The sequence below is a fragment of the Erinaceus europaeus genome, chromosome 10, assembly GCF_950295315.1.
Source record: "Erinaceus europaeus chromosome 10, mEriEur2.1, whole genome shotgun sequence".
NCBI lineage: Eukaryota > Metazoa > Chordata > Mammalia > Eulipotyphla > Erinaceidae > Erinaceus > Erinaceus europaeus.
In genome coordinates, this window is record NC_080171.1 from 56,599,379 (window position 1) to 56,614,667 (window position 15,289).

Consider the following 15,289-nt stretch of genomic DNA (forward strand, 5'->3'; position numbering starts at 1 on the left):
GACTTACACTGTCTTTCACCTCTGGGTTCTGGGAACTTTCTTCTCCATTCCCTTCTGTCAAGAAGGCTAACAGTTGCAGTACTGGGGGCTTCAGTGTATGACAGAGGCCTTCTGTCACTTCATTTTACTCTCACATCTGTCCCCAACATACCAGGGTCCCCTAGAGTGCTTGCTACAAATAGTTTACTTACTACAAATAGGGCATAGGAAATGACCCCTACTTACACACTCAGGCAACCTGTAGCCTTTAGGACTCAGTGATTGAGTTACATCTAAAATCTCATTTTTTTTTCTTTCCACTCATGATGTGTATATGCAAACATCCATGAATTTTGCTGTTAGTTTGTATTTCTTAAATTACTGACATTATTATTATTATTATTATTTATTATTACATGCAGCCTTCTGATGCCTTAATTTTGGGGAAGATCAAGAATGTTGATTGTGTCCTCCTTGCAAGGTAAAGTATGCTAAGCATTGTTGAATGTCGCCTCCAATGGGGCATTTAAATTGGACTTCAGGTTTTTAAAAAGAGCAGTGATCCCAGCAGGAATTTGTATGTGTTGATGGCAGTAGAGCAACTGAAATACCATTACTTGCCACCTAACATTTTGGGGTACGTTCCATTGACTTTGGAGATAAGCTCACCTCTCAACTCCATAAGAATCTTCCACCAGTGAATGATAAATCTGACTTAAGATTCAATCACAGCTTTTAATTTGGCTACAATGGGAATTTTTTTCTGGTTGTTTTTTTGTTTTGTTTTGTTTTGTTTTTTTGCCTTCAGGGTTATCACTCGGGCTCAGTGCTGGCACCACAAGCCCACTGCTGTTGGAGACCATTTTTTTATTCTTACTGGGTACGACAGGGAAACTGAGAGAGGAGAGGGAGAAAGACACCTGCAGACCTGCTTCACAGCTTGTGAAGTGTCTTCCCTACAAGTGAGGAGCCAGGGCCTGAACTGGGATCCTTGCATGAGCCCTCGCGCTTTGTACTACGTGCACTTAACCTGGTGTGCTACCGCCCAGCCCCCTTTGTTAATTTTTTTTCCCCATTCTAATTAACAAGGTAATGAAAAATCAAATTGCCTAGGCTTTCAAATAGCTCACATGGATAGTGCATTGCTGTGCATGTGTTCCACACAGGTTCAAGTCATTCCACTTCCTGAGTTAAAGGAAGGAAGCTTCAGTGCTATGGTGTCTGTTTCTCTCCCTCTCTCTCTCTCTCTCTCTCTCTCTCTGCCATTGTCTTAGAAAAGAGAAAATGACGGGGGGGGGGGGGGCAAGTGGTGGTAGTACACCCAGTTAAGTGTACATATTACAATGAGCAAGGATCTGGATTCAAGCCTCTGCTCCCCACCTGCAGGGAGGACACTTCAAAAGTGGTGAAGCAGGTCTGCAGGTTTCTCTTTATCTCCCGTTCTCTCTCCTCTTCTCTCTAAATTTTCCTGTCCTTTCAAGTAAAAATTTTTAAAATGGGGGAAATGGCCTCCAGGAGCCATGGATTCACAGTACAGGCAGCCAAGCCCCAGTCCTAGTGGTGAGAGAGAGAGAGACTGAGACTGTCTGGGTCTCACCAGGCTTTAGTTCAAGGGTTTTGCTCTCATCTGAAGTTCCAGGTTGCATGTCCACACCCAGGTAGTTCTTGGAAGATTTGAGTTCCTTGTGGTAGGACCACAGCCTACAGCTTCCTTCTTTTCCTCTCCCCATCTTACAACCCTCTCCACTGACAGCTCTGGATTCTTGAAAGTGAGCTGCTCTTTAGAGTGGCAGGCAGATCTCTAGTGCACACTGGGGGTGGGGACAGCAGTCACAGGGGTGACACCCCATCACTGTGCCATTTCCTGTCACTTGGAAGCATGTCTGGGTTTCCCCACAAAGGAGGAAGAGGGGATCAACCTCTGTTCTTTGCATTTTGTGGCTTTGCTCAATCTAGTAAAACTAGATTTTTTAAATTTAGACAAGTTGCCAACAGATTTCAGGCTATCTTCTTTGTTGATCTGTAGTTATGGCTAGAGGGTTGTTTACCTATCCTCAAGCTCTCAAATAAGTGGCATTTCCACCCCAAAGGGAAAATTCTGCATGCACTAAATAAGTAAATAAAAACAAGCTGGGGAGGAGGACGGCACTAGACTATGACATACCCCGGTTGAGTGCACACATTACCATGCACAAGGACCAGGGTTTGAGCCCCTGCTCCCATTCTGCAGAAGGAAAACTTCACAAGCAGTAAAGCAAGTTTGCAGGTGTTTAGTCAAAAAGCAAAGAAAATCAAGGCCATCAGGAGAGATTGGTTCATAGTGCCGACACCAAAAACCCCAGTGATAGCCACAGTGGCAGTTTTTTTTTTTTTTAATTTTTTATTTCAGAAAGGATTAATACAGTGGCAGTTTTTTTTAAAACCTGGGAGGCTTCTTCGTCGTGTTATTGTGCATGTGAGGCCCTGTGTGCAACCCCTAGCGCAAGGTAAATAAAAAAAAAAAATGACTTGCAGTGCTTCTTATTGACGAGTTAATAGCTATCATTTAGAGCAAACTGCATAGACTGTAACAAAAACCCAATTGTTCTAGTCTTGGGTTTCTGTCCACTTCTCATTCTTTTTCTGCTGAAGATAGTACATTGTTGGGGAAAGTCGGTTTTCTCCTCCATCAGTACTGAGATGCCCTGCTCATTCACCTGCTGTGTGCTGTCCTCCCCACAGGCATGGCAGGCAGCATACCATCATGCCCTCCAGAGTCAACTACCAGGCCAACATCTGGGCCCTGAAGGAGGAGGGCTGTACACATATCATAGTGACCACAGCCTGTGGCTCCCTGAGGGAAGAGATACAACCTGGCGACATTGTTGTCATCGACCAGTTCATTGACAGGTGAGCCTTGGGGGGGGGGGATAAACTGGACTAATTTTTCATTGTGTGGGGGTGTTAAATTTATACCAAAGAAATAAGGATCATGAATTCTCAGATCCCTAACCCCAGTTTAGTTTCAACATTTACTAGTTTGCTACTGTTAGTAAATTTAGAAGAGACTAATTTAATATATTTGTTTTTTTTTTTTTGGTTTTGTTTTAATTGCTTTATTGGAGGATCAGTGTTTTACAGTCAGCAGTAAATACAGTAGTTTGTGTCTACATGCATAACAATTCTCAATTTTCCACATAATACAACCCCCACAAGGTCCTCTGTTATCCTTTTCCAGGACCTGAACTCCCCCCACCCCCAGTCTTTTACTTTGGTGTAATACACCAACTCCAGTTCAGGTTCTACTTGTGTTTTCTCTACTGATCTTGTTTTTCAGCTTCTGCCTGTGAGTGAGGTCGTCCCATATTCATCTGTTTCTGACTTATTTCACTTAACATGATTTCTTCCAGCTCAATCCAAGATGGGCTGAAAATGGTGAAATCACTCCCCCCTCCTTTTGTTACCCTTGTAGTGAAATCACCATTTTTAATAGCTGAGTAGTATTCCATTGTGTATATATACCACAACTTGCTCAGCCACTCTTCTGTTGTTGGACACCTAGGTTGCTTGTAGGATTTGGCTATTCCAAATTGTGCTGCTATGAACATAGATGTACAAATCTTTTTGGATGGGTGTGTTGGGTTCCTTAGGATATATCCCCAGGAGAGGAATTGCAGGATCATAGGGTAGGTCCATTTCTAGCCTTCTGAGAGTTCTCTAGACTGTTCTCCACAGAGGTTGGACCAATTTATATTCCCACCAGCAATGCAGGAGGGTTCCTTTGATCCCACAATGTCTCCAGCACTTGTTGCTGCTGTTACCTTTTCTGATGTGTGACATTCTCATAGGAATGAAGTGGTATTTCATTGTTGTCTTTATTTGCATTTCTCTGACAATCAGAGACTTGCAACATTTTTTCATGTTTCTCTTGGCCTTTTGGATATCTTCTGTGGTGAATATTCTGTCCATGTCTTCCCCATTTTTGGATGGGCTTATTTGTTTTCTTGTAGTTGAGTTTGGCAAGCTCTTTATATATTTTGGTTATTAAACTCTTGTATGCTGTATGGCATGTAACAATCTTCTCCCATTCTGTGAGAAGTGTCTTGGTTTGGGTAGTGGTTTCTTTTGCGTGAAGTTTTTTAATATGATGTAGTCCCATAGGTTTATACTTGTCTTAGTCTTTTTTTGTAATTGGATTCGTTTCATTGAAGATGTCTTTAAAATTTATGAGGAAAAGAGTTCTGGCAATATTTTCCTCTAAGTATCTAACAGTTTCTGGTCTAACGTGCAAGTCCTTGATCCACTTGGAATTTACATTTGTGTTTGGTGAAATATAGTGGTTGAGTTTCATTCTTCTGCATGATTCAACCCATTTTTTCCAACACCATTTGTTGAAGAGACTCTGCTTTCCCCATTTAATAGTCTGGGCACCTTTGTCAAAGATTAGATGTCCATAGGTGTGGGGCCTTACGTCTGGGCTCTCAGTTCTATTCCACTGGTCAGTGTGTCTATTCATGTTCCAGTACCAAGCAGTTTTGATGACAATGGCCCTATAATACAATTTGAGATCTCTGAGTGTGATGCCTCCAGTTCTGTTCTTTCTTCTCAAGATTGTTTTGGCAATTCTAGGTCTTTTTTGGTTCCAGATAAACATTTTTTTTTAATTTATTAAAAAAGGAGACATTAACAACACCATAGGATAGGAAGGGTACAACTCCACAGTTCCCATCACCAGATCTCTATATCCCATCCCCTCCCCTGATAGCTTTCCCATTCTCTATCCCTCTGGGAGTATGGACCCAAGGTCATTGTGGGTTGCAGAAGGTGGAAGGTCTGGCTTCTGTAATTGCTTCCCCACTGAACATGGGCATTGACTGGTCGATCCATACTCTCAGTCTGCCTCTCTCTTTCCCTAGTAGAGTGGGGCTCTGGGGAAGCCAAAAATGCATATATTATTTCTTTTGAAGTCGTCCCATAGTTCTCTGTTGTTTCTGGAGTTCAACTACTTTGTTACCCTGTTCTGATACTGTTTTAGCTTGTTCAGCTAATTGTGTTCTTAGCTCAGCTATTTCAGCTTTCAGCTCTCTAATAACCTTGAGATAATTAGTATTTTGTTCCAGAATGTCATTTGTTGTTTCTGCATTTCTGATGACAATTCTTTCGAATTCTTTACTCACTCCTGTGGTTATTTCCTTAACTAGTGTTTGGATGTTTACCTCACTGTTTTGTGGTTCAACCTTTGGGGAGCTTTTAGCTGGACTCTTGTCCTGGTTCATTTCTCCAATATTTTTCTTGTTGGTTTAACCATTCTTAATAGTATGTTATGACATCCCTCTCTCAGTATTTTTCAAATTACTGATCACTCTTGCCTGGATTGACTTGTGTCTAAGTAAGTTACTTAAAGAGTTCACGGTTGTGGAAATTAACAGTTGTTTCAATATTTCAGTTCTTGAGTTAGATTACAGTGGCTGTTAAAGCCTTTTTTTGTTCTTTTTCTTCCCTGTAGGCTATGGGAGCCTGAGGGCTTTTAAACTGTAAGTGGGTTTCTTACCTTAATCACTCACTCCTGACCAAGATATAAAGCAGGGTGGGGGAGAGATAATATAGTGGTTATGCAAAGAGACTCTCACACTCCAAGGATCCAAAGCTCTGGGCTCAATTCAACGTTTCTGCTAAGCCAGGCAGCACTGCTGGGCCCTGTGAGTTTCTAAGCAAGTTCCATTTATAGTCTGTAGGTTCTGAGGCAATTATTCACCATGTTCTCAACAGGAGAACAATGGAAAAGCTCCCACTATACAGCCCCACTGCTAGGCCACCCAGGTGTAGCTCTTCTTGAGTTTCCTGGTCAGTTCTGTCCTCCAGTGTCAGCACAGGGCCTCCCCCCTACTGCTCCAGCCTCTGAGGGCAGTAGCAGTGGAGACACAGTTGCATCTGGTGAGTCTTAGGGGAGTCCTCTCCTCCCTTCAGCAATCTTTTTGTTGGTAAAACAGACTGTATGTGATGCCTCAACTGGTAAACTGCCAGCCACTCAATCTCTCCTTAGGCTCCTCTCTGTACACGAGCCACATGTGTTTGCACTTACCGGTGATTTGGTGGGTTCCTGAAGTCCTGCTAGCCCTGCCTTGGTTCGGTCCCTGGTGATTGATCTCCTTTGATATTTCTACTTGACCCGGGAGAGGGGAGGAGAAAAACACAGCTGCTTCTACTCTGTAGCCCCGCCTCCCTGTTTGGTGTTTTTTGTTTGTCTTTAATTTTTTTTTTAAATCTTATATTGTATCTGGAGACACAGAATGTCTGGTTTTTTGTTGTTGTTTTTTTTTTCTGTTACAATGTTAAGATCCATCAGTTGGTTCAGAAGTCTAGGAGGTTTTCATTATTTAATTACACAAATAATGTACTGATATATATTATACAGAATGTTTCTTTACCAAAAAAGCAGACAAACAAGAACACCACACTAGTCTGTTTTTTCCCTTCTTTGTTTTCTGTGTTCATTCTATGAATGAAGTGATCTGGTATCCACCTTCTGGCTTATCTCACTGCTGCAGAGCCAAGGACTTAGGGAAGGGGGTTGTGCACAGTGGTGGAGGAAAGCATCGGTTGATGTTGGGTGACACCCATCATGGGAGATAACAACTGTCTTGTAATATCTCCCCACCCCAAAGTGATTTAGTGAAAAGAAGAAGACAATAATAGACTGCTAATATGGGGGGGGGGGGGTACTGTAAAGTTAATGGGCTGGGGAGACAGCCTAATGGTTATGCAAAAAAACTTTCATGCCTGAAGCTGCAAGGTCCCAGGTTCAGTACCCAGCACCATTATAAGCCAGAGGTGAACAGTGCTTTTGTCTCTCTCTTCTCATTAAAATAAGGTATTTTTTTTTTAAAAAATAGCCATTGAAGAAATCACAGGAATGGAAGCAAGGTGGTGGTACACCCGACTGTGCACACATGTTATAATGCACATGGACCTGAGTTCAAGCCCCCAGTACCCTCCTGCAGGGGAAAGCTTTAAGTTTGTCTCTATCTAGTGTGTGTGTGTGTGTGTGTGTGTGTGTGTGTGTGTTTATATATACATATATGATGAAGAAATCACAAGATGGTCTTCTGGGAATTCCCCCACATTTCCACCCCATTCCTGGCCAGCATAACAACCTCCCCATGCTCTTCCTGGAGTCAAGTAACAATGCCCTGTGCTTGATGGATTCAGGGCAATGAGGAGAAGCACCAAAGGAGAACCAAGGTGGTTCCTACCAGCATCGTCCCTGGAATCTGACCGTCACCCCTGCTGCTCCCCTCTGTGGTCTCTGACACCTACTGCACACCACACCTCTCTTTACACTTCCATTCTGAGAGAAAGGTCTATATAGTCCAGTTCCTTGTTTTCTGCCTTTCAGTGATCTGTCAGTTTGTTTCTAGCCCATCAGAAGCTTTCCTGATGGTTTCCTGGTAGAATGTTAGCTTGAGGGAGTCGGGCAGTAGCACAGCGGATTAAGCGCACATGGCGCAAAGCGCAAGGACTGGTATAAGGATCCTAGTTCGAGCCCCCAGCTCCCCACCTGCAGGGGAGTCGCTTCACAGGCGGTGAAGCGGGTCTGCAGGTGTCTCTCTTTCTCTCCCCCTCTCTGTCTTCCCCTCCTCTCTCCATTTCTCTCTGTTCTATCCAGCAACTACAACAATAAAACAACAAGGGCAACAAAAGGAAATTTTTTTTTTTTTTAAAGAATGTTAGATTGAGGGAGTTGGGCTGTAGCACAGCAGGTTAAGCGCAGGTGGCGCAAAGCACAAGGACCGCATAAGGATCCCGGTTCGAACCCCGGCTCCCCGCCTGCAGGGGAGTCGCTTCACAGGCAGTGAAGCAGGTCTGCAGGTGTCTATCTTTCTCTCCTCCTCTCTGTCTTCCCCTCCTCTCTCCATTTCTCTCTGTCCTATCCAACAACGACAACAACAATAATAATTACAACAATAAAACAACAAGGGCAACAAAAGGGAATAAATAAATAAAATAAATATTTTAAAAGAAAAAAAAAGAATGTTAGATTGAATTTCCCATTCTATAAGTCAGGAGTGTTTGAATATTCAGCACTTCTGTGTGGTTCAACCTTATAAATAACAGACATCAATTAATTTGGTTTATGCCCTTCTTGATTGGGGGGGGGTGTTTTATTGTTTTGGCACAGTGTTTGTTGTCCATCTTCCCCCCTAGAATATAAGTTCTGAGCCCTCTTGGGTTGTGTGTCTTTTCACCCCTGGCACCCACAGCAGTGCCAAGTTGCTCACTCATGTTTTGGAGTGATAGGATGAATATGACAGAAGTGTGAAGGGGTTTGCCACAATCGTGTTTCTGTGGCTGCCACAGTCCTTGGATTTGAGGTCACGCCCTAAGAAAATGGTTGTAATGTGGCAGTTTGCTAAAGCAGAATGCAAAATTCCGTATTTGGGGTCATCCTGTTTTTATAAAAGATTAGAAATGATACTGCAAAGAAAAGTCTGACTTTGACATTAAGCCTCATTACTCAAGTGTTATGACTGAGTATACACGCTGACCATTTTTAAGAAAAGTGGTTAGAGCACCAAGATAGAATAGAAACAGCAAGTGTGATGTCGGTCTGATTTCATTCTTTCTTAGCTATGAGGTCCTAACATCTTTCAGTGTGTTTTCTATTTATTTATTTAAATCAGAGAGAGAGAAATACACAAAGATTCAGAGAGACCATAGCACTACTCAGTTCTAGTTTATGGTGGTGCTGGGGACTGAATGTGGGACCTCAGCCTCAGGCTTGAAAATCTTTTCCATAACTTTCCATGCTTTCTCCCCAGGCCTTTTTGTTTTGTTTTGTTTTTTCTCTCTTTTGAAGTTCCTGTAGCTTGAGTCTAGATCTGCTTTTTCAGGTAGAGAAAGAGGGAGAAACACTTCAGGGTACCAGGGGCCAGGCTCAAACCTAGAATGTGCATATACCAAAGCCAGCACCTTTCCAGCTGAGCTATCTTGCCATCCCTCTCTAATTTATAGTATAATTGGTAAAATACTTAGTTATGTTGTGACTTGCCTTGCCTCTTAGACAGCATTTTCTAAGTGATGCTGCCACTGGCTAAGCTGAGTGGCTTCCAGCTGTTCAGGCTTGGGCACATACATGATTCCCCTGAGTTTGCACATCTACCGTTGAAGAGGAGAACTGAAACATGCCTTGTGAGTAATGTGTACTGGCACATCTTGGCGGGTTGGGGCAGGCAGTCGGTGACAGCCCCTCCCCCAGGTGCTGTGGTGAAGATGGATGTTGTGTTCATAGCCCAGTGTTCCCACAGCCTCAGTTTGTCGGATACAATCATGTTATTCTACAAAGCCACCTTGTGGATAACCACAGGAACAGGAGCACTGGAATGTGAGGTTCTGTCTTAGGTCTGTTTGACACTAAGCAAATTGAGTTTCTTTATATGGACCAGGGTTGCTTTTCAGACTATAGGCTTGAATTGCTCCACTGTGTGGTCACCTTCCTTTTTATAATTATCTTTATTTATTTATTGGATAGAGACAGCCAGAAATTGAGGGGGAAGGGGGTGATAGGGAGCCGAGTGGTAGTTCATTAGGTTAAGTGCACATGGCTCGAAGGGCAAGGACCAGTGCAAGAATTCTGGTTCGAGCTCCTGGCTTACATGCAAAGAGGGGTCGCTTCACAGGCAGTGAAGCAGGTCTGCAGGTGTCTTTCTCTCCCTGTCTTCCCCTCTCTTGATTTCTCTCTGTCCTATCCAGCAATAATAACAATAACAACAAAAAGGAGAAAATGGCCTCCAGGAGCAGTGGTTTTATAATGCAGGCACAAAGCCCCAGCAATAATTCTGGTGGCTAAATAAATAAATGGAGAGCGACTCCTACAGACCTGCTTCACCACTGCAAAGCTCTTCCTTCCCCTACAATGGGGACTGGGGGCCCTCCCTTTTTTCCTTCTTTCATTTCTTTTTTTTACATTACCTGGAACTGACCCAGAAACTCATTTGCTGACTGCTGTAACTTTGCTAGCACCTCCCTGTCTGAAAGGAAATCTTCATCCTAAAGTGGATCTTTATACCCTTTTAAACTCTTTATTATAATTAAAAAAATTAATGGGCTTTTCAGTAGTGCAGCTAGACACAGATTTAAACAATCAGGAATTATTACAGCAGTACAGTATAAACAGTTATCGCCAGGGGTAAAGGTTACTCATTATGGCTGTTGAGCAGAGTCTTATGAGTTTACCGGCTAGCTGAATTACATGTGTTCAGTTCCTCCAATCAGAAGCAGCATGTTGGGTCCTAGAAAGTTGAGCCAGGATCTGTCCAGGGGGGGTGGGGGGTGGCGCTTCGGGGGAACCTGGACTTCTGGCTGCTTGTGCTTAAGTCAGTTAAGATGCACCCACAATCCCTTGTGGGTTTGCAGTAAGTTCCTACTACGCTCTGTAGGCTAACATCAGCCATATGCTGATTACATTCATCAGTCCCCAGCCAACTGCGTCCCAAGTTCCCTGCAATGTCACAACACCATTTTTATTAAGTCACTAATAAAAACAGTAAAAAGGGGTCAGATTGGCACACCTGATTGAGCACACATATTGCCACAGGCAAGGACCTGGGTTCAAGTCCCCAGTCTCCATCTGCAGAGGGTAAGCTTTACAAGAGGTGAAGAGTTGGGGGGGGGGGGTATTATTAAGAAAATAAATAACATGACTGAACATATCTATGGCAGAATAGTCACAAACAAATAACAGTTGATGGAGTGCTACTCAGCCATTTAAAAGATCCAATTATCATTCTGGGAAAAATGGATGGACTTGGAAGTGATTTTTTTTTTTTCCCTCAGTGAAAGACAACTGCCAAATGGTTTTACTCAGATGTGGAACATAAGTAACTAAAACAAATGAGTTTGCAAGCATATTATGACCAAACTGGCACATAAATTGAAAACTGGTGGTTATTGGAGGAAACAGAGAGAAGTAGCAAGTACAGGTGGAGGAGGATGAGTCATGCACACATTCATGTTGTGTGAAAAGCTATGCTCCTAAAATCTTACTGGGTTGTCAGAAAAGTCGTGATATGTTTTCTGTGCAAAAGTGTATTTTGGCTTTTCCAACAGCCCAGTATGATTTGTAAGCTGAAGTTTATGAACTTGAGATTTATTTACTTCATATGAGAGAGAGAGAGAGAGAAGCTAGAGCCTTACTCTGATAAATGCTGGCCCAGAGATTGAACAGGAGCTTCAGTCATTCAAGTCCAGCATTCCTCTTGTGCCATGTTACTTTTTTTTTCCCCCACATTATGGGGGAAATGTATGACAGAGATCCAAACTGTCAACTCCCAACTATAGGTGTCTGCAAGAAACTCTTTATCACCCTATGTCCACTTCATCATCACTCTCCAGGACACCAGAACCCCTCTATCCCATCCTTCCTCAGAGCCCTGGACTTGGTACAATGTACCACACCCATTCCAAGATTTTTTTTTCCTTTTTGATAAAAGGGGTTTTTTTTAATGTGACTGGGAGATGCTCCATGGGTAGAATACAGGGCTTGGTTTTGTGAGGTGCCTAGTTCTAACGCCAGCACTACATATGTTAGTGCACGTTGGGGTGGGGGTAATTCCTACCACCAGGTGCTGTCTGAGGTAATACGTTTTGCCTGAGGCCCTGGGTAGATTCTGCTTTGCAGGGTACACTGGCAGAAGCCCCATCTTGAGAGTGGTGACATCCCCAATTGTCTCCCACTGTGGCCCTCACATTCCTTTGTTGTTTAGTCTTCTTAACTGATAAAGACCAGTGGCGGATTGACCTTGAAGGGCGCTGATGCCTGCCAGAAGAAGCTGGGTGAGCCCTGGTTGCTGATGCTCTTACTCATCAGGAAAGTCCCACACTAAAACAGCTTGGTGATGAGAAATTAAAAGTCAGTTTTTCTCTCCCCCCAGGACACAACCCTGCCTTGGGCCTCCCCTCCATCTCTGTGGGATGTTGTAATGGAAGGTTTTCCTTCCCTTTTGAACCTTCAGGTGGTTATATGCTTCAGTGCTGAATACATTATCCTTTCCAGCCTCTTGAGAGTAGGGGTGGGTGGCCAGGTGAATTCTTAACATAGAAATGGAGGTTTGAGGTAAAGTGTTCCACTCTGCTTATTAAGTAAGCAGGAACTCTGCTTATTTTCTCTCTCTCTCTCTCTCTCTCTCTCTCTCTCATACATTCATGCCCATAGCTGTAGAGCCCTAGCTGTGGTCTCATATAGCTCCCCATTCATCTCCTTTGCTCTAGGTAGAGAATGCTGCCCCTTCACAGGAAAGCAGATGCTATTGGTTTCTCCCCTCACCCTGCTTTTCATTGCTTACTTAGATCTGTCATCTTTCTGCCTCTAGCTGATTAGCTGGCAGTAAAGTGTGGGCAGCTGCTCTCTGTATGAGCTCAGCTTTTTATGTATTCATTTATTAAGTTTTATTGGATAGAGGCATGAGAGGGAATGAGAGAGAGAACTACAGTACTGCCACACTACTCATGAAGCTTTCCTGCTGCAGGTGGGAACTAGGCTTGAACCTGGGTCCTTACCCACTGTAATGTGTGTGCTTAACCAGGTGCACCAACACCTGGCCCCTGAGCTCAATTCTTACTATGTTCTGCTTTGCAGCCTAGTTTATCCCTTTGAAGAGCAATTTGGTGAGATCTATTAATTTGAGTGGGTGTCCATTGACTCAGCTCCATTCCTTTCTGGAGGCTCAACAGACATTTCCTTTCATTGCTCTTTGACACCTGCATTTCTTGACTCATGGCTGCCTTCCTTCCTCAAAGTCAGCAGTGACTGGCCAAGTTCTTGTATCTCTCATCACTGGCACTGACTCTACCTGCTTGCATATACAAGGACTTCCATGGGAACATTGGGCCTGTTAAGTAACTCCAGTGGGAGATAGATAGATAGATAGATAGATAGATAGATAGATAGATAGATAGATAGGCAGGCAGACAGACAAATCTTCCTATTTTAGGTTTGTTTGGTTTGAAACTGATTATACCTGTGACCGTTCTGTTTGCCACTTACGGGAACATTTCCATAGTTCAGTAGGACAGAGCTGACACTCAAACCCTTTTGGCCCCAAGTCAGGCCGTAAGGCAGTGGGTTAAGCGCACATGGTATGAAGTGCAAGAACCATCATAAAGATCCTGGTTTGAGCCCTGGCTCCCCACCTGCAGGGGAGTCACTTCACAGGTAGTGAAGCAGGTCTGCAGTTGTCTTTCTCTCCCCCTTTCTGCCTTCCCCTCCTCTCCATTTCTCTCTGTCCTATATAACAGCGACATCAGTAACAACAATAATAACTACAACAACAATGAAAGAAAAAAGACAACAGGGCTGTAGCGCAGCAGGTTAAGCACAGGTGGCACAAAGCATAAGGATCCCGATTTGAGCCCTGGCTCCCCACCTGCAGGGGAGTTGCTTCACGAGCGAAGTAGGTTTGCAGGTGTCTATCTTTCTCTTCTCTGTCTTCCCCTCCTCTCTCCATTTCTCTCTGTCCTATCCAACAACGATAACAATAACTACAATAAGAAAACAACAAGGGCAACAAAAGGGAATAAATAAATATTTTTTAAAAGACAAAAGGGAAAATAAATAAATTTTAAAAAATTAAAAGAAAAAGACCTTTTGGCCTTGGTGTGGCTTGCTTCTGGGAGGTGTGTGATCCTATTCTCATACACAAGCTGGAACACAGCTTCCTGTCCGGACCAACCAGTTTGCTATCATCTGAGGCCATAAGAGCCCAGAAATAGATTTCTGTTCTCTCTTGATTGAAGGAAGGACAGACTTCGTTAAGGGATGCCTTTGTAAGGAAAAAGTGCTGAAGCTAAGAGATAATTCACATGGGAGAATTTGAGCCGTATTCCCTGGCTGGGTTCAAAGCCTGAGACCATATTGGAGCACCACAGATGCCACTGGTGGAACGCCATGAGTGGAGGAGCTGAGGTGTTTCTTCTCTCCACTCAGAATTTCTAAGTAAAAAAATGAATAAATTGGGTCCCCAGGAAACTGGTTATCAGTGTCACAATGCATGAGACCATGAGTTCATACCCTGGACTGTATCTAAATAAGGAAATAAAGGGAGAGTGCTCACCTGCTCATGATTGTGGGCCTGGTGGGAAGGTGAGGGGACATATGGCCCCGCCAAGCAATTGAAATTCAGGAGAACTAGGAGCTTTATCATTGATGGGAATGATGTTATAAGTATCCAAGTGGCCACTGGCAGAGAAAGGGTTCCCTAGCCCTACCCAACCTCTACCCAGCAGGGTTCGATACCTGCATCTAGGTATAATGTGATTTGAGCGAACACATAGAGGCTAGAGGTTTTAACAGCTGTTTTCATACCGAAACAAGGGTGTAAGTTGCCATAGTACTCTAAACATTCCACATGAGAGTGAACTCGTAGAATTTGGTTGATAGAACAACTGGTTTAGGAGCCAGTGAGATAGTTCATCTTGATAGTGCTTTGTCATTAGCACAACCCAGGTTTGAGCCTGGACCCCACCACATTGGAGAAAGCTTCACTGCTGTGATCTCATCCACACTCCCTTTTAAGATTTATTTACTTATTGATTACATATGAATTTCACCATGATGCATGAGGGGTTAGGAGCAGAGGAGTGCCACTCTAGTGCTTGCAGTGCTAATAATCACCTTAGACATGAAAGTCTGGTGCTCTACCAGTTGAGCCATTGCCCCAGCTGCTGTCTCTCTGTCTGAAAATGTCAGCTCAGAGACATGAAACCAAAGAAAATAAAGGCTGGGTTTTGCTGCTAAAAATAATAATAATAATAATTAGAAGTGAACTAGCAGCCCAGAGGGATAGAGAATGGGAAAGCTATCAGGGGAGGGGGTGGCATATGGAGATTGGGTGGTGGGAATTGTGTGGAATTGTACCCCTCCTACCCTATGGTTTTGTTAATTAATCCTTTCTTAAATAAAAAAGAAAAAAAAAGTGAACTAGCAGGTCCCCTATGAATGGTCCTTGTGGGTGGAACATTTTCCCAACTTCTTAAAATTGAAAACACTCCTCTAATAAAAAAAAAAAACCTCAAGAGGGAAGACAACTTTAAAAATTATACATGGTCATTCTAGAATTTCCCTTGAAGGGAGTGTCTTCCATTCACCTCACTTGTAAGAATAAACTTCACTGGTCTGGGTTCAAGTTTCATTCAGCATAAATCACATTTTGTCATATTGTACAGCAGTATTGCTATTTATAGTGGGGTTGCTTGGTTTTGTTTGTAGATCCTTAACAGTTTCATTGATGGTGCTAGTATGGTTTAGTTATGCAGAACACAAATTGGGTGAGCAGGC

The 15,289-nt window shown here is 43.3% G+C and overlaps 1 protein-coding gene across 1 annotated transcript in view; it reads left to right on the forward strand.

The window, feature by feature from the left end:
* The window catches only part of MTAP (methylthioadenosine phosphorylase), a 58,860-nt gene that overhangs the window by 25,707 nt on the left and 17,864 nt on the right, over positions 1 to 15,289 (forward strand). Inside the window, exons 3-4 of the mRNA XM_007533112.3 lie at positions 402 to 460; positions 2,701 to 2,868. Of these exons, the coding sequence (XP_007533174.1) occupies positions 402 to 460; positions 2,701 to 2,868 (227 nt within the window). The remainder of the gene's footprint in view (positions 1 to 401; positions 461 to 2,700; positions 2,869 to 15,289) is intronic.